This window comes from Hetaerina americana, unplaced genomic scaffold (assembly GCF_022747635.1).
Source record: "Hetaerina americana unplaced genomic scaffold, ioHetAmer1.1.p SCAF_4, whole genome shotgun sequence".
NCBI classification, from domain to species: domain Eukaryota; kingdom Metazoa; phylum Arthropoda; class Insecta; order Odonata; family Calopterygidae; genus Hetaerina; species Hetaerina americana.
Genome location: NW_027286985.1, coordinates 83,154,607 through 83,177,235, shown reverse-complemented (window position 1 = coordinate 83,177,235; position 22,629 = coordinate 83,154,607). Strand labels below are relative to the sequence as shown.

The 22,629-nt window shown below is 37.8% G+C and overlaps 1 protein-coding gene across 1 annotated transcript in view; it reads left to right on the top strand.

Annotated features, from left to right (window-relative positions):
- LOC139692491 (transient-receptor-potential-like protein) overlaps nucleotides 1–22,629 on the top strand; it is a 133,438-nt gene that overhangs the window by 73,169 nt on the left and 37,640 nt on the right. Inside the window, exons 3-5 of the mRNA XM_071590709.1 lie at nucleotides 6,959–7,231; nucleotides 20,683–20,855; nucleotides 22,406–22,531. Of these exons, the coding sequence (XP_071446810.1) occupies nucleotides 6,959–7,231; nucleotides 20,683–20,855; nucleotides 22,406–22,531 (572 nt within the window). The remainder of the gene's footprint in view (nucleotides 1–6,958; nucleotides 7,232–20,682; nucleotides 20,856–22,405; nucleotides 22,532–22,629) is intronic.

The following is a 22,629-nucleotide window of genomic DNA, read 5'->3' as shown; positions in this document are numbered from 1 at the left end:
TGAGGGACTTATGGGGCGCTGGCGCAATGCTCTTTCAGTAAAAACAAAACCCGAACGCACATTCAGCGAGCGCCATGACACTGGCTACGTTAGGACATCAAGTGATGTATTAGTTTGCTCCATTTGATCCAGAATGAGGTAAAAAGTATTTCCATCGGTCTACAAATAAAACTTGGTCTGAAAATAAGTTCAGAGTGATATATCGACCGCTTGCGTGTTTGGCACTTATCGCTACTGTACTATGCGAGTACAGTAGCGATAAATTCTTAGAAATATTGAAAATATATTTGAACTCCAATAAAAATATGTATTTATTACAGAAAATGATTCAAAAATACGTATTCACTCCAATTCCGGGATTATATACGTATAGTTTTGATAATGGAATAGGCATTTAATCCTTTCCGACTACGGTGAAGAATCTGAGTAAAATAGCTCCCTTTCTGCCGGCATGATTGTGCAAATCGTTAGAAGTTGACCCATTTTTTCTTGTTCATACCTATAATACGAATAAAAAATAAAGATATGTCTTTTGCATGACACAAAAGTAATATAAATCTTACGAAAATTAGCAGATTGAAGGCAAATACTATTGAATTATAAAGCAAAATAGCGTATTATCGTGAAACTCCGTTTATTTTCCTGCTGTAAACATACAAATTTTAAGACCAACTTCCATCATTTATCTTTGATATGAATTTTTCGATCAATTTCATTTTCTACCTTCTAACTGAATATTTACTCTTCTAAATGTAATAGGTACAAAACTATTGCGGCGCATGACACATAGCTTTAGGTTAATTGATTGTTGTAAAACGGTCACCCGAGAATGTGAGTGGCCGTGGTAAAGATCATTATAGAGTGTGGTAGTGGAAAATATGGCTACTTGGCGGATGTCATGATGTTTCCGTCATGATCAAACTTTCAATAAAATAAGTGCTTTTTTAAACCCTAAACTTCGTGTCTAGGTGGGATTTCAAAATGTTTACCCCTCACAGAACATGAATCAATCGCGAATAATGTTCTAATATCACTTAAACCGGGCCAATATTATTCAATAAAAGGGAAAAATAAATTCAAAATGTAAAAATTTCAGAATGTAAAAATCATTCACCTTGACCGGGATTCGAACCCGGATCCCGATCAAGGCGAATCCACACAGGGTTCCGGGTTCAAATCCCGGTCAAGGTGAATGATTTTTACACTCTGAAATTGTTGCATTGAAATGCACATTTGCGGATGACTCCTTTAAAAGTCACTGTTGCGGCATCTCCCGCAGTTTCTTTGGGAATTCAAAATGATTTCTTTTACCCTGTGATAAACTCATAACATTTTATTTAGAAGATTTGACAACAGTTACCGAAGTGCATAATTTTGAGAGATAGTTGAGGCCGAGACGGAGGAATTCCATTTGATGATATACATCTACGCAAATGACACAGATTTATTATTCCACAAATTTATATTTACTGATCAATTGGCTTCACTCCACTGTAGGCTCTTCAATTCTAATTGGTCATTAAGATCCTAAAGTATGGGTGACACTAGTTTATCAATAAAAGTGTAACGCAAATTCTGGGTTACTTTCGTATCACTTATTATGATTTTAATTTTCTGAGACGTTGCCTTATATTAGCCTGAGTAATCTCAAGAAACTGCGAGGGTATCAAATTTCTAGGTGACAAATTGAATCGATTCACAGCCTCTAAGTATCAATATGTTCCGTCTCTTTTGATGTTTGTCTAGTTCTGGGTGAAATTATATTATATTTAAAAATAGATAGATGGATAGAGGCTTTCATTAGGGCAACGCTGAGACCAAATTCTTCAATTGAACGTCTCATGATTAAAATTGTATATTTTATGGTACGATCGATGAATATGAAAATGTAAGGTTAATGATGTTTTCTTGCAAGATAAAATGACTTTGTTTAGAAGAAAAAAGTTGAAAAGGTTGCCCGCCGTAATCATTCTTTCATAAAAAGTCAAGGTAAATTTTTTTCCGATCCGTTCCCGATATGGGATAAACATCACGCCGATGACTTCACCGAAACAATATCCTCATTTTTATCACTTGATGCCTCGACAAATCGGCTCATAAATGATCCACACTTTTCCATTCCATTTATCTGCCACAGTCATCACAGGATGGCGAACGATTTCCCGATCGTCTAAAACTTTCATGCGCCGCCTTGGCGCATTACAGGGATCACTCACCGCAAATAGGATAAGCCCTCTTCCCCTCACGACTCGTTTGCAAAATTAATCACCCCTGGAGGCCAGAGCGCGGAGGAGAGATGGAGGGCGAGAAATGTGAAAAGAGAATATGAGAGAGAAAAAAAACGAAAACCTCGACCTTTTTTTTTCGACTCCTCCAACTGCACAAGCGGGAACACGCTCTCTAAAGAAGAAAGTAGGTTGAAGCCGAATAGCCTTTCATTTCACCTCGCAGTATTGCGGGCATCCCTCTTCTTTCAATTCCCTTTTAGGTAAAACCGCTGCACAAACATGACTCGGTTATCTTTTGTGTTTCAGAGCGCGCAGAGGTATACACGAGTTCATTCCGTTTATTCGATGCATGGAGAAGACCAAAAAGAGAAGGGAAGATGTACAAAGATACCCAAATGTCTTTTCTTTAATTAAGACTCCCACCACTCCTCTCTCTCTCCCTCTGCCTCTGCCTCTACCCTTAATTTAGATTCCTTTTCCCAATAACTGCAGTCTTCTGCAATCAACTGCAATGCGCGCACATTCGCCAGTGACTACTAAATATTTTTAATCCTCCGCGAATGGCGCGTGTGTAACTGTCGTCCCATAATGAATATTAAATATATCACCCATATAAAATTTTTAATCTCATTCCTCGACCAGTCGCCTTTTTGTTTCCGAAAAAGCAAACATTATATCACCAAGAATATAAATCATATCTCATAAATTACTGGATATATAACAATGTATTTTTATCTATGCATCCATAATAACAGAAGTAAGAATTTATTTCTTTATAAATATTTACACTCTGGTACAAAGATATTTACCAAGATACGGCATTATTAGACACAAATAATTTATAAAATGGGACAGATATGACAAATATATATTATTATCTACATATTTACAGATTATTATTATTTAGTTGCCCAACGCTTAATGTATCGTAGGTTTTAAATGAACTGGCACTAACGCCCCTATATTTGATTTCCTCTCCTAAAACATCGACTGACTATCAAACTACAGCTTAATCATTCGTAAGCCTCATTAATTTAATTAATTACCCACCAAAAAACTCTCCTGCACCAATTTTTACCATTATACTCTTATGACTTATCCGCACATATATTGAAAAGAATAGGTGATAGTGGTTATCCCTGTCTTACTCCCATGCCTAGCATTGTCCATCCCGACTCTCTATCTGCAACCCACCCCTGTGCATTTTGAGACGTGCAGGTTCTAATTCACCTATCTCTCTAATCTACCACTATATTGTACTCAATTTATTCAACTGAACATCTCGTAATCCTGGCAACATAAAAAAAATTCTTCTTGCACTTAATATTCCTTTCCATTGGCGACCTGATTACTGCTAAAAGATATCACGCGAGGTTTGAACTAGGCATCTTCCGTTAAGGAGTCAAAAGTTATTTACTTCTGCTAAATTCCTACGTTGTAATTTAAAAATGGTGGTTAATATATCATTAGAAAAAAAAGTCGTAAAAATATGCATTGTGGGATAAGCCTTCGCAATCGGAACTACACAGCTTTTTGAGGGAAATTATCGCCTGGCCGCAAACCCCACCACAAACGGATCACAAGAGTAAAAATATTTTTACTCTTGTGATCCGTTCGATTCCGCCTTCCCCACCTCTATTGTGTTCGTCCTTTATACGGGTTCCTATCCCTTTTCCTTATATATGTTTCTGTATATATGAGTATTTATTCGCCGATTGGCGGGATTTCGTGTTTGAATGTGTATTTGGCCAATGTGGCTCATCTCTTTCTTCTGGCTATGCGTGCCACGAAACGCACTGTTCTTTTCCTGTATGTTGTTGTATGAATTCTAACCACTTTCCTTTCCTCTTGTGTATTGTCTATTTCTCCTTTGGTGGGTGAAACAGCCCCCTGACGCCATCTCTTGGCTAAAGAATCGGGGCGCTTGGCGACATATAAGACCCACGGATCTCAGGGTAAATTACATATCCTCGATAGCTCAAGTGGTTAAGAGCATCCGCCCGGCAAGTGGAAAGATCCGGTGTTCGAGTCCCGGTTGAGGAAATATTTTTACTCTTGTGATCCGTTCGATTCCGCCTTCCCCACCTCTATTGTGTTCGTCCTTTATACGGGTTCCTATCCCTTTTCCTTATATATGTTTCTGTATATATGAGTATTTATTCGCCGATTGGCGGGATTTCGTGTTTGAACATATATATATATATATATATATATATATATATATATATATATATATATATATATATATATATAATGAAATATCCTTTATATATGTCAGGTGAATCAGTGTGTTTGAAACCACATACTTCAGAATTCTAGCATGATTTTAAAGAACCCTGCCATGATTATTTGAGTTTTTTTATCTATATTGAGCTAGACGACTCAAATTATTATAAAAATATGGATGAAATCAAATGACAACTCCTTTTGGCTCCAGAGTCAATAAATAATATTATCCATAGCTTAGTCTTAGCATAAAATTTTTTCTCGAAATCTAACACCAAAGAATGAAACAATAATTAACCCTGCTAGCATAAGTTTAACTACGATCGATAATAAATGAATCACAAAACGCCTGAGTTCTATTATGGAAAGTTTTTCACGGAATCTAACATTTAGACTCACTGCGAAATGAAACAGTATGAGTTTATATTTCCCCGCGGAGTGAAACTAGAAGTTTAATTTGGACTTAGGTTGCTACCCTGCTTGCAAAAAGCTCATAAATTATGTGAACAGAGGCGCCCGTACCAGTGGCGTAAAATTCAGCAGCATCCCAGGACTACAAGCCAAACAACGGAGGAATATTGTTAAAAATACATTACACCCTGAAAACCACTGTTAGGGTGTGTGGCAGAGGCTGATACAAATCAAGCATGCAACATAATAGTTACGTACTTCTTAAATGTCAGTATAAGTTAGATATCTGTAGATAGAGTTGTCTGTTAAATTATCCAAATGAGGGAAAACATTTACTACTAATAAATTCACAATGATATATTGATGCAAAGTCCTTTTCTAAGCATGGATACGTGCTGCTAGTAAGAGGAACAAAAAATCAAGGGTGAAAAAATACAATTAAAACTTACTAGGTAACTTAGAATATTTCCGTAGTGTCATCGTTTTGCATTTATTTTCATCATTTACCGCTTGTGCGAAAATTGGAAAAACAAAACTGCAGTTTTACAGTTGATACATTTATTATTGATCATAGGTGCATTCACTCTGTAGAATTTAGGCATGGTAATTAAATCAAATTTCAATGTATTTTAATTTTTTCATTTATATCCTTACAATCTAATTTTCACTTTCTCTCCTATCGTAGGAGGCCGGGACTAATATTACATTTTTTACATCATCGTAAAAGAGACATCACAAATGTATTAATATTACCATATAACCATGCGTACTAAAGGTGTTTATAGACGAAAAACATTAATAAATAAAGGAAGACAAGATATTCCGCTGTGGATATGTCATTCAACCATTTTACAGCATTAAGAGAGGGAAAATATGTGAATTATATTTTCGTGACGTATCTATCCACGGAATTTGTATCACTTTATTATTCCTCTTCAGAACATTCGAATGTGACAGAGACATTATGTAATTTTTTAAGTTTCCCTTCGACTTAATTTTATTTAAAATATTTCTACATGTCCAAGATTGTTATATCCTTGAAATTATAGTAGCGATCATAGGTGTCTAATTCTGATTTATTTATGAATATTTTGAAAATGCACAGCAATATATTTTGTCTCAATAGTATGCAGAATTCAAAAAGATTCCGCACAATCAAGTAAATTTAGAAGTATGCCAGAATAATCTACAAAAGGATACTTCACTACTCCTCCTCTCATTTCTCAATTAGATAGCTTCGTTTAATTCTCCATGGAATAAAATTAATACAAATCATTCACTACGGCCGATTAAGTCTGTAGTCAGATTGGTGCAGTAACTAGAGTACTGATTTCCCATTCAAAGGTCCCGGGCCTGAATCTCGAAAGTGGCAGAATATATCAGTGGTATCCTGATCCCTACTTTGGGTGACATTCGATGGTATTTCAAGTGCACCACCCAGAATGCCATTCAACTCTTTTGCGTCTTTGGTCAAGCTGAAATCGACGCTGGTGTTTTCTGCGCCCTTTTTCTGCACCCCCAAGCACTCAAAATCCTACCTGTGCCAAAAGAATCACCCGTTCCTTATCCTACAAATGAGCTCAGCTGTAAATCGGCTCTCGTAATGGATCACTTCTAGCACTATAGCCATAAGTGTAGACATAATGATATCTTTACAATGCAACAATTTCAGAGGATAAAAATCATCCATCTTGACCGGGATTTGTTTTTACACTCCTAAATTGTTGCATTGTAATGCACATGTAGTGGATGACTCCGTTAAAAGTTACTCTCAGGGCATCTCCCGTTTCTTAGAAACTGCATGAGATTGATTGCTGATAACTGATTTCTTTTACACTTCCATCGTGTTGGTCTGGAATTGAGACTTTGGCCATAGAAAAACTTGATTTTCTTTCTTGGAATCCAATAGAATGCTCTACCACAGCACCATTAATCACGTTGAGTTTTGCGGATTAATGTCGGCTAGTAAAACGGGATATCGGTCTGTGAACTCCGAAAAACTAAACTGAGGAGTTAATTTGTAATCCTTGACTCACTGTTGCCCTTCCCGCTCCGACTGATCTAATCTAATCTTGGTTTTCGTCCTCTCCCAGGTGACGCCCTGCTCCACGCCATCACGGAAGGCGTGCCCCGGATCGTGGAGATGCTCGTGGACCACCCCAGCGTCACCGTGGCCACCCTGGCGCCGGAGTGGGTGGTATCGCGGGGGGGAGGTCTGGGAGGAGGGGGCGAGGGGGGCGCCGTCAAAGGGGCGGCGGGAACGTCCCTGGGCGACGAGGGCTCCGACTTCTCCCCGGACGTCTCCCCAATCATCCTCGCTGCTCACTGCAACCAGTTTGAGATCCTGCAACTCTTCCTCTCCAGAGGTGAGGGCCCGTAGAGTCGTACTCTCCTTCTATTTTCTATTGAAATTCGAGGGAGGCGGGTGGTGGTCTTTGAAGGATCCCTAAACCCCTGGAGCCTCACAACCTTTCTTTCCTAGGGCTCCTGACGTCTTTTCCAATGCTCCAAATATCTTTGCTCGGCGACGGTGGCGACTACTAAGTTGTAAAGGCCCATAAGTAGGTAGGAGTATTTACCTCCATTCCAAATATTATTGGATCCACCAGTTTCAGGGAAAGCCGAAAATTTAATCACCCGTCTGATCAAATCGATTCATTGTCAATCGATAATAATCTTTCAAAATGTTGGTTGTTAAAGGAACTCACCATTAAATAGGCAGTGCTTTCATTAGTGTTAGAGGTAGACTAGTGTTTAATTTGTTTCTAGATGGTTAACGACTGATTATTGCTACCTAGGTACTTACGCCTTGTGATATCCATAAATTTAGAGTAAGGGGACCAGTTACTTTTCTACAATTCGGTTTAACCACGAGGTTCTACAATTTGGTTTCCCATTTTTAAGGTTTCTACAGGGTTCGTCCGGAAAATAAGTGTACTGACTCCTGGGCTGGGCGCGCCGCTCCAGGCGCGCCCAGCACCGCTCTGACGGGCTGCGATTGGAGGGGGGTAAGTTGGCAAGCGACGCTGAAAAAGGCAGTCGGCTCTGAGCTGTGGTACAGTGAGGAACTCTGTTAACGCGAACCTCCACGCTCGACCCACGTCACGGAACGCGATGCCGAAGTTTTTGGAGCAGCGTTATTCCATCAAATTTGCGGTAAAGCTTGGGAAATCGTCTACCGAAACTGTCGGTATGATTAACCAGGCTTACGGGGAGTCAGCCATGTCCAGAAACATGATCTTTCAGTGGCACAAGATGTTCGTGGAGGGCAGAGAAGAGGTCGACGACGAGTCTTCGAGAGGTTCCCGATGATGCCTTCGCGGGAGCGTTCCAGGAATGGGAACGCCGCTGGAGCAAGTGTATCGACTCACAAGTGTCCTATTTTAAAGAATATTAGCTTAAGATATGTAAAAGTGTAATAAATTTTTTTTCCTGTGCTCAGTACACTTATTTTCCGGACGAACCCTGTATTCTCTATATTTTTCCATTTTTCCCTAATTTTTCCGAAATTTAAAGAAAATTAGGTACTTCAATTAAATCACCTATCGTCGCATGGCATACGTGATACCACCCTGGTATCACGCATGCCACTCCTGTTATGGTTATGGCATTTTCCCAGGTCTGAAAAAGCAATGGCCAATAACAAACACAGGCTGGTGTCAGAACTTAAAGAACTTTATCATCGGGAATTTACGATTAGCACATCGCAATCCCGACTTATTGAAAAGAAATCGACCGCATTCCCGAATTTTCAAAGATGTAGGGTAATTACCAACTTATTTCCGATTTCCCGATTTCCCCATTTTCCCAACTTGGTAGCCACCCTGTTCGAGCAACCAAAAAAAGCACATTGCAAGGATGATTTTTCAATGGGGCACTCTAAGGAAATCATATTTGAATTAGAACCTGGGACCCTTACATCAGTAGCCGAACACCCTAAGCCCTAGGTCACCAAGCCTTAATGGATCGCTAACCAATATATATTTAAAATGTACACCAACCAGAATAATGGAATGCATATTCATCATCACTCATTTAAAGAAAAAGTATCTCTGTGAATTCCTACAACCAATGAAAAATATTTGACCAGCACGCAAGACAATTTCGAAATAATGAACTTTTTCGTTTTAAAAATAAACCTTTAAACTGACGGTTGTGCTTCTTACTATCATATCAACAGATGAAAAAAATATACATGGATATTCAGTTAAACGTCAAAGTTGAGAGTTTGTTCGAAACCTCAAGGGCCACTAATTTAAATTATAAAAGTGGGAAAGTGTGACAATTGTAATTTTATCAGTTCGTAATTTTATGCAACAGGATTCTTATCAAAACTACCCTAAGAAAATTTGAAGAATATTCATAACGAGAAATGAGGGAAAAAGTTTTCTTTAATCATCAGCGTTTCTATCCTAGTATCAATCGACTGCAACCCCCTTTTCAATGATAGATAATTTACTCTCTGATATGCGTTCCATCTGCTTACTCTACTTATTCTTACTTAGTCCTCATGGTGCTTTACTCTTGATTTACACGCTGTCAACGATATCGTTTGTACTGCGAATTTCTGCATTTCAAAGAGTACGTGTGGATGATATGGCGAGGGGTATATACTGGGTTAAAGGAGGCGTGATGTCACAAAAAAGATAAAGGCTTACATCACATGGTACCAATAAAAAAATGAACTTCACCATCCGGTGCGAGGAGCGAGACTGAAATCCTGTCATATAGTAGACAATAAAAATTCTTCGGCGAGCAGTTCATCAAATCAAAATGAGAAACATTACTGAGGAGAGAATAGAAAATATGTTACATGAGATGGATGAAGAGGTTCCGATAAGGCCATTAAATATGTGTCATATAACGGCGACCGTCCTCGATCGATGTCCTCTTATCACTCCCACCAGGACCTTTCGCTGCTTTTACTTCCGAGTGTCCACTGCTCTTGATGGATTTTGTATATCCAATATTCTTAATTGTGTCCAACACTTAACACAGAAATCCCTCTTTTCGAACAAAACGCCCACCTAATCTAAATCCCGGCGAAAAATAATAGCCGTCGTTCACCTTTGACCCACATTGGCCCCTCTATTTCCTCATCGCTTCGCTGAACAAAGCCTCTCAAGTCACCATCCCCAGATATATTGTCCGACTTTGCTGTTAATCTCTTTTATTCCCAGCATGTCAACCACTCGTTTAGTCAATATGCTTTATGCGGCTCTCTCCTTTTTTATATTCGGAGTTAATCGACCAAAGTTACAAAATTTAAACCGATTCTGTTTTCCCGCTGCAAACTAAAGAACAAATGTGAAAGCGCTAAAATCTCTGTACAGAGAAAGAAGCTCCTCGACCATCGATTATTCTGTTCGCCACTCTTCCAGCATATAAAACGATTTGATACCTATGTAATTCATAGGAGCAGTCATAAAAAATAAAAAATAGCTAACACCAGCTAGCCTCAAAAGAACAAGTTAAAAACTTTCAACCAAATAGATTTAAACGCTGTAGCATTTGAGTGCAAGATAAGAAAATGGTTCCTGACGAATGGATCTGAAATGGTAGCGTGCATTAAATTAACCACACATTTACCTAATTTCCATCAGTATACGTTCTAGTAATAATGGTGTTAGCACATTAGCAAAATTATGAGAATGGAAGATGCCCTTGTCTAGTAATAATATTGATTTTTCAACGCCTGCGGAACAAAGTGATCCCGCTTATAACTCTTCGTTGGCTCCGATCCTAATTACGCTGCATTTTATCATGCATAAATATCACTTCACCAAAACAGATGAAAAACCGTTAATGACTATGGATTTTGATCTTTAAGTTTGTGAAGCTGCGTTAATTTGTTTTAAAAACCGATATAAAATATTTATCGTCTAAACATCGAGTAGTTGCCAACGTACCCGTAATTACTCAATCGCTGCAATTACGGTTGAGTAGTTACTTAGCTTCAACCGTATTTAAAATATCAGGATTATTTGCATTTTTTAGCTCGTGCGATATATAATAACTTAACGGCTCATATATAAATATCTAATATGATATTAAGGTTCATGTTTAATTATGAGAATTATTTCAAGCCTCATTCAATTTATATCTTGAGGGCATAAACACTTAACATTTACCATTTTCAAATCAATGCTTTGCTGATCACCTCATGCCACGAACAGAACAACCTTTCTCCATCATAGGCATTATAATTATATTTCTTCAATTTTCAGTAGATACGATTTAACAGAAATAAAATGATGAACACCATATATAGCATTCACGTTTTGATCTTCAAAATAAGTTCTTCTGAAAAATATATTTAAAACCACCCCCTCCCCCAATAGAGACTCGCGTCTGTGGCCATAATTGTTAGTGACATAAACATAGACCAAATAGAGCAAGAATTAACGCGTGTTAGACAGTATAGCTGTAAAGAAAAATATCTTAGATTAAATAAAATTAACATTAGTTTTAAAAATAGCTTTAACTTAATACTAATTTGCTATTAGTGGATTTTAATGTAAGTTTGTTTAATGTTCCCAATACGCAAAAGAAAGTTCCTAAATAATCGTTAGAAAAGGCTTGAAAACTTTTAATATGACGGATTCTTTCGAAAACATGCCGTCGAAATATCTCTTTTGGCATATAGCCTATTCTCTACAAACAAATATTCGCTACTATATTTCGCAAATGTATGGAGAAACTTCGAGGAAACAAAACGACCTTGTAACTAGATGTTTTTGATGCACCAGTTGTTTTTCTCTCTGTGTCCCTACCACCTACTCGCCAAGGAACCGAAACAAATCATCGTCTGTACAAAAAACGTAAAAAAAAGAATGGGAACAATATGCGGAGAGGAGACTGGAAGAGAGCGGAGATAAAGTAGGAATATTCCAAGAGGGAACCCAAAATATTTTACTGAAAAAGAGTTCAAAGACTTCAAATGCTCTAGATTGAAATTGGATTATAGATACAGAATTTATAATTTCCTGATGGCATCAAAAATATCAACTGGGCAGAACTACGGATGTACTGAGCGACTCTTGTTTGTTACGAAATCAAAAAAACCTTTACTCATTACAAAGTTCTCCAATCATATGCATTAAATTATTACCGCAGTGTAACATATAATTGAGATTAAATATCATATTGCAATATGCTCAGAAATTCAAATTCCATTTTTGAAAGGTAATTACATGAGTGTTCCCATTCCCAATCAAATTTTATTACTATTTTTACAACAGCAATATTTTTTTATTCACAGCCAAATGAAAACAGACTATACATTTTTAAGTAAAATTTAAAAAAAAGGGTCACACATAAAAATTGAATGCAAAAAAATGCGAGCATGATTACGACAGTATTGACTATATCTTTTTGACATTAAGGCTTTATTATTTTTACTAAATAACTTGATTAAGGTAGATCAATAGTAAGAGCAGGGACAATTATGGTATTTCAACGCTTATGTGTACTGAAAATGTGACATTTGGGAAACTGCAAAAGCTAAGGTAACTACTTTTTCATCGCAAAATTGTGTCGTTTAATAATTATTTAACAAATATGCAATATTTTAAATGCACAGTTTCAGTTAAATCCCTGATTCATATCCTAATTACTGAATATTTTACATTTTGGGCTCCCCTGGGACGATCCCTACATTTGCTACGGTAAAATCTTTTCTGTCATCTAGCGATGTCCCTACCTGGAAATACAAAATACGAAATTAACAAAATTATTTATGTAAGTGTACTGTTTTTAATTTTTTTTCAATTATCATTTTTCTAATATCATTAATTATACTCATTTATTTATATTTACATGTACACTCTGGGAGGAAACGTCGTACAGTTAAAACAAATAATACACATAAAAACACTATCAAAACATACCTCTTAAAGCTTATCGTTATTAGTAGTCTGATGCCGACGCCGGGTTTCTCTTAATCCTTTCACATTCACTGAAAACTCTACCCCTTCCAAATTAATCAGGTATAAATTAAAGCTAAATGAAGCAAATGATCTCAGCCGTCATTTGCCTCCTCTACTTCGACTAATATCAAATGAAAAGATTAAGAACGAAAGTGATCGGTGAAAACAGGAAGGAAGAGGAATGGAAAATGTAAAGGAGTGCGGGCTCTTTCTTTGCTTTTTGGGATTCCGTCGTGATATGAGTGAAGGAAACAACAGATGGAACATCTAATTAAATACGAACATGGTTTCTCGACGCTGACCGTCCACCCAGGAAAAACATTTGAAGTCATTATATGAATTCACCGAGAGTGTTTAAAAAACAAGATGACTCATCACAATTAGCCAAAATATTGACAGGGTGTTCACTCATTTTTATGAATTCCCATTGCCGAATATTTTCACAATTTTTCGGGGAATATTTCATCCTTATCCCCGAATTTTCTACCGTGTATCTGGAAAATATTTAGGGTTTTTCTTTGTTTATCATTACCTCTTACCTTCACGAGTCACTGGCATCACATAAATTGGTCCTACTGCCGTTCCGAGTTTTACACACTCTTACACACGCGATGGTCATTGGAAAACACGGACTTATCTCGCAACTAAAATTATCGTCATTTTCATCGGGAATTCCTGATCCACACTTCAGCTTCCCAACTTTTTTTAAAAATAAGTATCTCTTTCATCCAATTTTTACAAATTTACAGTGTTGGAACTCAGCGGTCACAGACTTTCCAAATTACTGATATTCCCGTCGCCGTTCTGACTGGAAAACAGATACGGCGGGAACTTTAGAACTAATTTTGTGCGATAAGGAAAGGACCTGGATTTGGAACAAATGAAAAATTCTCAATTATTTAAACATAAAGGATGTCATGTTATGTTCACTTCCACTTTCCCCTCTCCTACTGTATGTTGCTAATAGCCCCCTCCACCTTACCCTGCCAGGCAGACCCTCCTCCACCACTCCGTTCGCGCCAGAGAAAATCAGTACTACCACTTTTGGGGCGACTCTGTATATTACGTAAGTGACAGTTTCAGTGACAGTTTTCAATTCCAGGTTCCAATGACAGTTCCAGTGACAGTTTCATTGACAGTGACCCAATTCACTGGTTCGTCAATGGTTCTCACTGGTGTCAATGGTTTGCGGACAATTGTGGGCCGCACAACAACAGCCCCTCTCCTCGCCCCCAGCCACGCATGAGGTCATTGAGAAACGCACTTCAACCTCCTCCGTCTCCTCCCTCAACACCCCCTCATCCCACGCCCCTACCACATGAGCTGACATGTATTTTTTCCGAGACCAATATTAAAAATACACAGTTACTAACGAGGCCAGCGAGTTGATAAAAAAATCATAAGGTTCGCAGAATAGATATTCTTTTTTTCACTTTTGTGTTGCTACATGTAAATTCAAATAACTGTGGAAGATGCTGCGACCGTAACGTTTAACAGTGTCATCCGCTAATATGGATTAAAATCCATGAATTTCAAAGTGTAAAAATCATTCGCCTTTATCGGGATCCCGGTCAATCCGAATGATTTTTACAATTTGAAATTCCTCCATTTTGATTGCTCCGAGTACTAGAGTATGCTCACAGCGATTGCCTATTTTCAAAGGATACCTATAGTTATGTTTTTTCCTTCTATTCCTGTCTTACCTTATTAGCCATTGCTTCTTTCTTTCTCAATATAATGCGTATACTATACATTTGTTTTAGAGTGAGCTAGCTTGTTTCTTCGCTCGCGTGGTTTTTTTTCCTAATGGCTAAAAACTAATTCCACGTCGAATAAACCGGCGCCCTTAATTTTTCATTAGATTATATGGCATCGGTGGCTACATAATAACGTGAAGTTGTAGCAATGTGAAATGTATGAACATGTTCCGCCACCTGATAATGAAACTCGGCTTCAAACAGTATTAATATTTCATATATAATCTTACAGAATTGCTCTTTCTTTTAACCCTATCGTGGAAAATCTTAACCTGCATCTTAACTTACAAGTCACCATGAGTGTAGTGACTTGTGTGGAGGGTGAATGGCAGTGAACACACTAGCATCATCTCCAGCTATTTAAGATAGTCGTTGATTTTTTCAATAGTTATAACTATTTATATTTTGATACGCAGAACTGTCTTACAAACAAATCTCTAGTTTCATCGTCAGTAGTTGTGCAAAAAGCTAAGGATTCCTTATAACAATCTAATTTGGTGGTCAATTTCCCTTAACCTCACATTATGGTCCCCCTTACAATTCATTGTGTGGTTAAAGCTTTTGTCATCTGTGCCAGCGTTAAACTTGAATAACTTTACATTTATCCAATATTTTCAGCCGTGCATGCAGCCTTCGGGCTTCTAATGTCTCACGAATCGAGCTATCCAATAATATTGCGGAGCTATTTGTGTGCGCAGCAATATTTTCAACGAAACGTGCACCTTTTTACTCTTTCCTGTTTAAAGTCTAAAATACCTCCTTTTGAGCACGACCGAAAATGCTCGCTGAGAATCAGCCTTTTTTTAACAGTTAGTTTGAGAGTGCATATTCACCGAAAGTTTCAAAAAATAAGTGGGCACGATTTCAGTCGAATTTTGACGAAGTTGATGCATACTTCTTGAGGTTTCGGAATAAATACAAGTGTTCAGGATTAATGCGAATGTGGATCGTCGCTCCACAAAGAAATTGAAAACTTCTTCCGCTTTTCCTATTTTAGGCATACCTATATGTGCACACCTCTTCGGACGGAATCTTCCAGACTGATCCTGGAAGCGAAGTAAAATGCGGACTACTCAATATGTCTAAAAATTGAATCCCTCTCTTTCGCCATTGGGGTATCGTTATTATGATATTCTTTTACTGATGATTCCCTCCTTCACGAATAAATCTCTTCTACACAATTGGCGTATTGATCTTATAAATTAAGGAGGTGTGAAACGACAAAGATGAGTTTCACAGCACTATACGACACTATCGTTAGAGTAGTCCTTAATGAAAATTAATTACCATATATTTTATTAATAAATTCTTACTTCGAATATATATTATGATATCCTTCGTAAAATTCCAATCTCTCCGGACTTAGCCAGTTTACCTATCACTAACCACTCAAATTAATGACTGCTACCGATTTGATTTAGGAGTAGATCCCAGACATATGCAATAAAAATACAAGCAATTTAAACCTGCTCCGGACGGTAGGAGAACATTTTACGTGGTTGGTGACATTGGAGTACTGAAATAAGTTGGTGTGCCATGTCTAACTTCTTTCGTCAGGGTTAGGGGGAGAGAAATATCTCTGGGCTTGAATGGCAGCGGGGTGACGAGAGGACGAGAGACACACGATCCATACGGCTAACCCTGTCCAAGTAAGGAAATAAAATGGCCCAACCAGTTTCTAAGGCAAGAAATGTCTTTCTCAAATGCCTCACCCAACTTAACATTCCCAAATCGAGGGTTTTTTTAAAGTGCTTCGTTGATTCGTAAGTGACCTTTCAGTTCTGCTGTGTGTGTGTGTGTGTGGAGAATTTTGCAGTGATCCCAACTCGAGTTGACCGCATTTAGGACCAAGATTCTTATTACTTCTCGCTGCCAACGATATCGCTTCAACGGGTGAGAAAAGTTGAGCCACGGAATTCCCCCACACGCCAAGATTCGAATTCTGCCTCGGCTTTTCCAGGAATGAGGAGATATTGCATTCTGGAATAGGTTCGGAAGTAAGAAATAACTTCTTGCGCTCGATTCCATAAGGTTGCAACTGGCAAGGTCATGACGGGAAAGAATCTTGACGTCCCAATCTCCGTAACCACGGAAATTCTGGCGCATTTTTATACATGTTTCGCTGGTAAAGGCTTTTCCCACACGCGGTTGAAGTTGCATAGGATTTCATGAAACATTCTCAATTCCATGTTCTGTCTGTGAAATATTTGGCACTACTAACATATGAACGCTTCAAACAGAGAAAAACATGCTAAAGAATACCAAACTAACAATTATTAATCTGTGCGATATGTGTATTTCAATTCTGAAGAAAAAATTTATAAAATCGGTTCCGATTGTACTGCTACTGTAAGCTACAGGTAAACTCTTACTCAGATGATACCCTTGTAATAATTTATTCCTTGAGGCTGTATATACCAGGATCATTGAATTGTAAATTAACCTAAACAAGAAAACATATACACTAGACCATAAGATCACTTTTAATAGGAACTATTTTTAAATTATTTTCCTATATATATATATACATATATCCACGATTTTTTTCCACATACTGTTAAGCTAGCGGCATTTGACAATAATTAATCGAATAATTCAGAAAAAAACCAGAGGAATGGCAAAAAATGGTGGATGCAATAGTGGATAATAGCACAGGAATGCATTAAAGCATTACCCTGTAGTCATGCTTTGCAGAATATATTGCCGATGATATCCCGTTCTATCACGAGACGAAGCCAACCACGATAGGTTGGCGCCGGGGGTGGATTTTAAGACGAATATTTCACTCATTCACTCAAGTTATTCCACCGAAGCTTTGAGAAAGCACTTTTTCCAGGATTGCAAATATCACTTAGAATAGAAAATAAATGCACATAACTCTCACAGAAACACAAGCATACTCTAAAATACCACAGGAGAACTTCCCAACGATGAAATCACATCACATTGCCACTGTTACATAAAATCACTCACCCAACCTATACGGATATTTTTTTCACCATGCAACGACAGTGAATAATCAAATAAGGGCACAGATAACCATTCCCATACCAAGTTAGCACATTTTACTAATAAAATAACTAAGGGGCAATTTGAGTACGCATTGAAGAGAGACTTTGCACAGAAAAACAATTTTACGGCACAAAAAACTCAAAATGAAATTAGACATGCATTCGTATTTATTCATGAATAAAGATAAAACGATGTCTCGAAATAAAGTAACGAACGGTCATGGAGATGGATCTCAAAACAATGTGGTTGCCACTAGCAATGAAGAGGAACACGAGCGGCCAATGTCACCTCTCGACTAAATAAGTCCAAATGCATCACATTTCTGAATAACGACATGAAGACTTAAATGCAAAATTTATTCCGGGTGCTACTCGGATAGACTGCTAAATTTCACCGGGAAAACGACTCACGCAATTTGTCTACTTTCTCTGAGCGGAATCGGAAACCAAAACACGCCATTCACTGCAAGGAACGTGACTCCTATTTCAAGACTTCCTTATAAGATAGAACTCCGAATTCCGAACGCTGGATTTCACTTTCCCTTCCTTTCAAAACATTTCTCTTTTTTCCCATAATTCACCTTTGCATACTTCTTCTTTAGTCCATTACAAGAAAGGACAAACCCTCTTAGCCTTGGTCTCCGGCGATAGCTACTCACAGGGGATATTATCCTGCAAATGTACAAAACAAATTCTAGTTAATGCAGCTAATGTATCGTAAGATTTACCAAAGCAGGTCTCTTTAATACTATATTAATAATAATATGTTTATTAATCTATTTTTGAAAAAGGATTATGAAAAAATTATACTGAAACAGGCTGGTAATGGAACGTTTTCCATAGCTACGCAAATACTTTTCTGCTTATTTTTTGATTCTTTAATAAATACGCGTCGAACTTACGGGCGGAACCGAGGAAATGTTATCTGCTTAACGCAATTTAATGTATTTGAAAGTGCTCCAAAAATATATATATATCAGAGGTAAAACAACAATTGTAAAGTTTTTACACCTAAGATCTAGGCGCCATTTATTTCCAGCTCTTTGCATACTTTTTTCTCCGTCCCAACCCATTAAATTCAAATGATATGTCCAATTTCCTCATAAATTCTTTTTCTCAGCGTCAGACGAAAATTAACCCAAAAAAAACGACTTATAAGCATAATTATATTTCATCAAACGTTCAGCTATCATTTCCGTTCATAATTTCGAAATGCGTTCTATCCTCGTACAAAATATTGGCTCCAATATTTGCGATAATATAACTGAATCTGTACACTCACACTGAACATAGTCACTAGAGTTTGTAGGGGTTGTAAGAGGGGTTTATTGGGAAACAATAAACTTATTGCATGGCCATTGAAATGGAAGCATTTTATGAATCATGCTTAAAAAGGGAAATGATAAATACAAGGTAGATATATGAAAAGCTTAAAGGACTTACTCTGATTTTGTTCAAACATGTTTTTAAATTGTTCCTATCTGTAAGAGGAAATAGCAAGCTTTTAAAACTGTAACCTTGTCGGGAGAGTACTTGCCTTTTTTTAACTTGGTGGTTTAAGCTGCTCAAATAGGGCAACACTTCTTATCTCAAAACTTCCTCCTTCATGTTTAAAGTTAACACGAGTGTTTATAAGTCGATTATTCTAGTTTTTTCTCCTTCTATTACAGTATAGATTGGTCTCCATAATTACCTAACAGAATTATTTCACGTGTATTTTATTGTAGCAGAGAGGATCAGAAATTAATTCACGGATTAAATGAACGATGAAAAATATTGTTAACTTATTGAATACGAAAAGGAAAAATCATTATATGCCCCCGTCGTATCTTCTCCTAAAACTCCTGCTAAGTTTTACCCTCTCGTATGCTTCATTTCTGCTATATTACGCTCTCTTCTCCGTCTGTCCAGCATCCTTTCCTTCCCTTTGCTTTCTTCGACATCTTGCCACCCTGCACAGTACCTCGTCCATTCATTTTTAAGTCTTCTTCAATTTTACCCATCAACTTTCGCTCCTCCTCATCTATAACTAACTTGTCCCTTTTCTTCTACTGTCGGAAACGGAGGGAATTTTCTAGTTCACCTGTGACACTTAAATATCTCTCCATATTTTTTTGAGTCAAAGGATCTCCTGCGACCTTATGTCATCTTTAGTAGTACCTTCAAGTAACACTTTCGCTCATCCGACTGCCAACAAAACCAGCCGGTTGACCGGTCTTTTTGGGAGAAGGGGGTGAGTTCACGTGTTTCAGCCATCGGTCGTGGGAGAAGGGTCCATTGGACTGGTGTCGTGAAAGTTACGCCTGAGACGGTTTGCTTCGCTTGAACAGAGTTTACGAACGCTCGAATTTTTTTCTCACAAGATGCTTGAAACAACATGGCGCTGGGCGAAACTGCATGGTGCCAGGGACGGCGCCATGAGACGGCGGTGCCAGGGACGGCGCCTGACGGCGTCAGAATAAGAACAAATAAACAATCAGAGAAAATAAGCTGAGGAACTTAATTCTCAAGAGAAATGTCAAATCGTAAGCTACGCGGATACCTAATTCTCTCGCACATCCACGTTGTTTTATTGGATACGTGCGGGCACCGCGCACATGGCTGTCAACGATAAACGACGATTATGCTGTCAAGCATTATGGTTGTATCAATATGCTCGATATGTAAAATTTTCAGTTCAATTTGAAGTAGAAGTGGGAAGAGGGTTGCTTCTGAGTAAAGGCAAGTAGTCGTTCTTTAATTCTAATACAAAAATTACGTCTGGTCCTGCCACGATACACCACCTTTCTATCTCCGCTGAGGAGATAACACACTCCTGAGCATGATAGGGGGATCTAAATGGTTGAGGCTGCTTTTATGGTGAAAAGAATGGTTGGTGAAGTAATAAAATACGACTTTTCAATTACCCTCAATAAGAATATTAGCAATTTTAGAGCTGAGAGTGCCTAAATATTCACTAATAAAACTGCGCCCCCGCTGTAGACGTACGCCAGAAATGGATGTGAGATTCAGTGGTGCTCAACTTTATCAACAGTTGCCCCTCTCACTACTCTTGGACATGAATCCAGTGACCATCATGTTTGACGGCACCTAATGATGTCATTTTTCTCTCCTCCCACAGGCGCCTACATTGAGAAGCCACACCCGCTGTCGTGTGGATGCAGGCGCTGCACCGAGGGCGTTCTCAAGGACTCCCTGCGCTACTCCCTTCGCCGCATACACACCTACCGCGCCCTTGCCTCACCCGCCTGGATCTCGTTGACCAGCAAGGACCCCATCCTCGCCGCTTTCAAGGTAAAACACACTCCCGCGAATGTTTCATCTACCACACTCTCCACTCACACACACTCACTCACGCCCTTGCTCTAATTGGAACCGTCATCATTTCAAGGCGATGATTATAATTGCGGAAAAAATATTCCTTTCAGAGAAATACCTCGATGGAAATGATTTCATGAAAAGCCATTCCCATTTCGGTAGATCGCATTTTCAGCTGATGACGCCAACCTTCTTTCGAGTAATAACAGCTTAATTCTTTCAACTTGTAATTTATGTGATTTAATATTAACTTCGGAATATCTTCATTCATTTTACGCCATCGTTTCTGTTTCTTAGTACATCACTTGGAAATAAACTCTTATCGCTCTTTTGGAATTTGATTCTTATAATTAAATAAAAGAAAATTACTCTAAATTAATTTATGATCGTCATCCATTTATTCAAGCTTTGATGCCGATAAGATATTGATGAGTCTTCTCCATGGATAACCATTCCATTATATCCATATTAACATCGAAGGTTAGAAATCGCAAACATTTACTTCTTACTTTAATTACGATTACTGTATCGTCAAAACCAAGCTTCTGAGGCAGGAATATGTCTAAAACTAAACCTTTAACCATACGGAGAGAGCTAAGAAGTGTCCATATTTGAAAGAAAAATTAGGAAAAACTCTAAAATTTATCATCCTTAAAATTGATAAATCAAATATGATTATTAATTTAACCCTCATATTAATACTTTCTAAGACAAATGATATACCGGAACCTGAACTTACTCGTTTTAATGCCTGAAATACACATAAATATGTAAACGCATATGCACGCTTATTATTTGACCAAATTTGATAAACAAATTAGTTATAATTATTTTTCAAGGGACTCCAGTAAGGTTAAAAAATTACTAAAAGGTGTTTCAAAGTTCACGTGGTTTCAGTTCATATTTAATGTGTATCGTCCAGCAGACCTCCGGAAAGGGTTCCGTCAACATGCCTTAAACACTTTTAACGAACATAAAAATATAATATTTGAAGAAATCGTGCAAGGAAAAGGTCACACCTTTGGGTACCCTTAAGGATTTTCTCCTGTTCATAATTTAACTACAGTCGTAATAAACTCATGCAAAAATCTGGTCGACAACTTTGATCCGAAAAAATACAATAAATAAACGCTATAATGTTTTTTGGGCCAGAATAACTTTTTAAATATCAATGGAAATTTTTAAGATAACACCTTAGTGTAAGCACATGAACTTTTGTCACAATTTAGTTGTTATGGCTAGATTTTTTTCATCCAAAGAATTTTTTACCTGAAATAATTACTGTAATACGTTCAAAACTCTGAAAATATTAAGATCAAGTCCTGTACTAGACGGCTAGAAATGTCACTCGTAAAAATATGAACACTGATATTTTCCGGACATTCAACAAATTCTGATTGGATGGTTTTTAATGGAATCAATCTTTAAGAAATGATCCTATTAAAATATTTCGATCCGAATCATAAAATTTATTTTCAACTCTTTTCGCATCTTAACCTCATTCCCTTTTTCCCTTCCCAAAACAGCTGTCGTGGGAACTGGAACGCCTAGCCCTCGTTGAGAACGAGTTTAAGGACACGTACCTGGAGCTAAGTGACCAGTGCAAGAGGTACTCATGTGACCTGCTTGAACAGTGCAGATCCACCGAGGAGGTAAGAGACCTCCAAGAATCCTCTCAAGACCACACTATGAATGACTTCACTACAAAACATTGTAAACCTAATTTAGGACCAACGTCCGCTTGTCAACC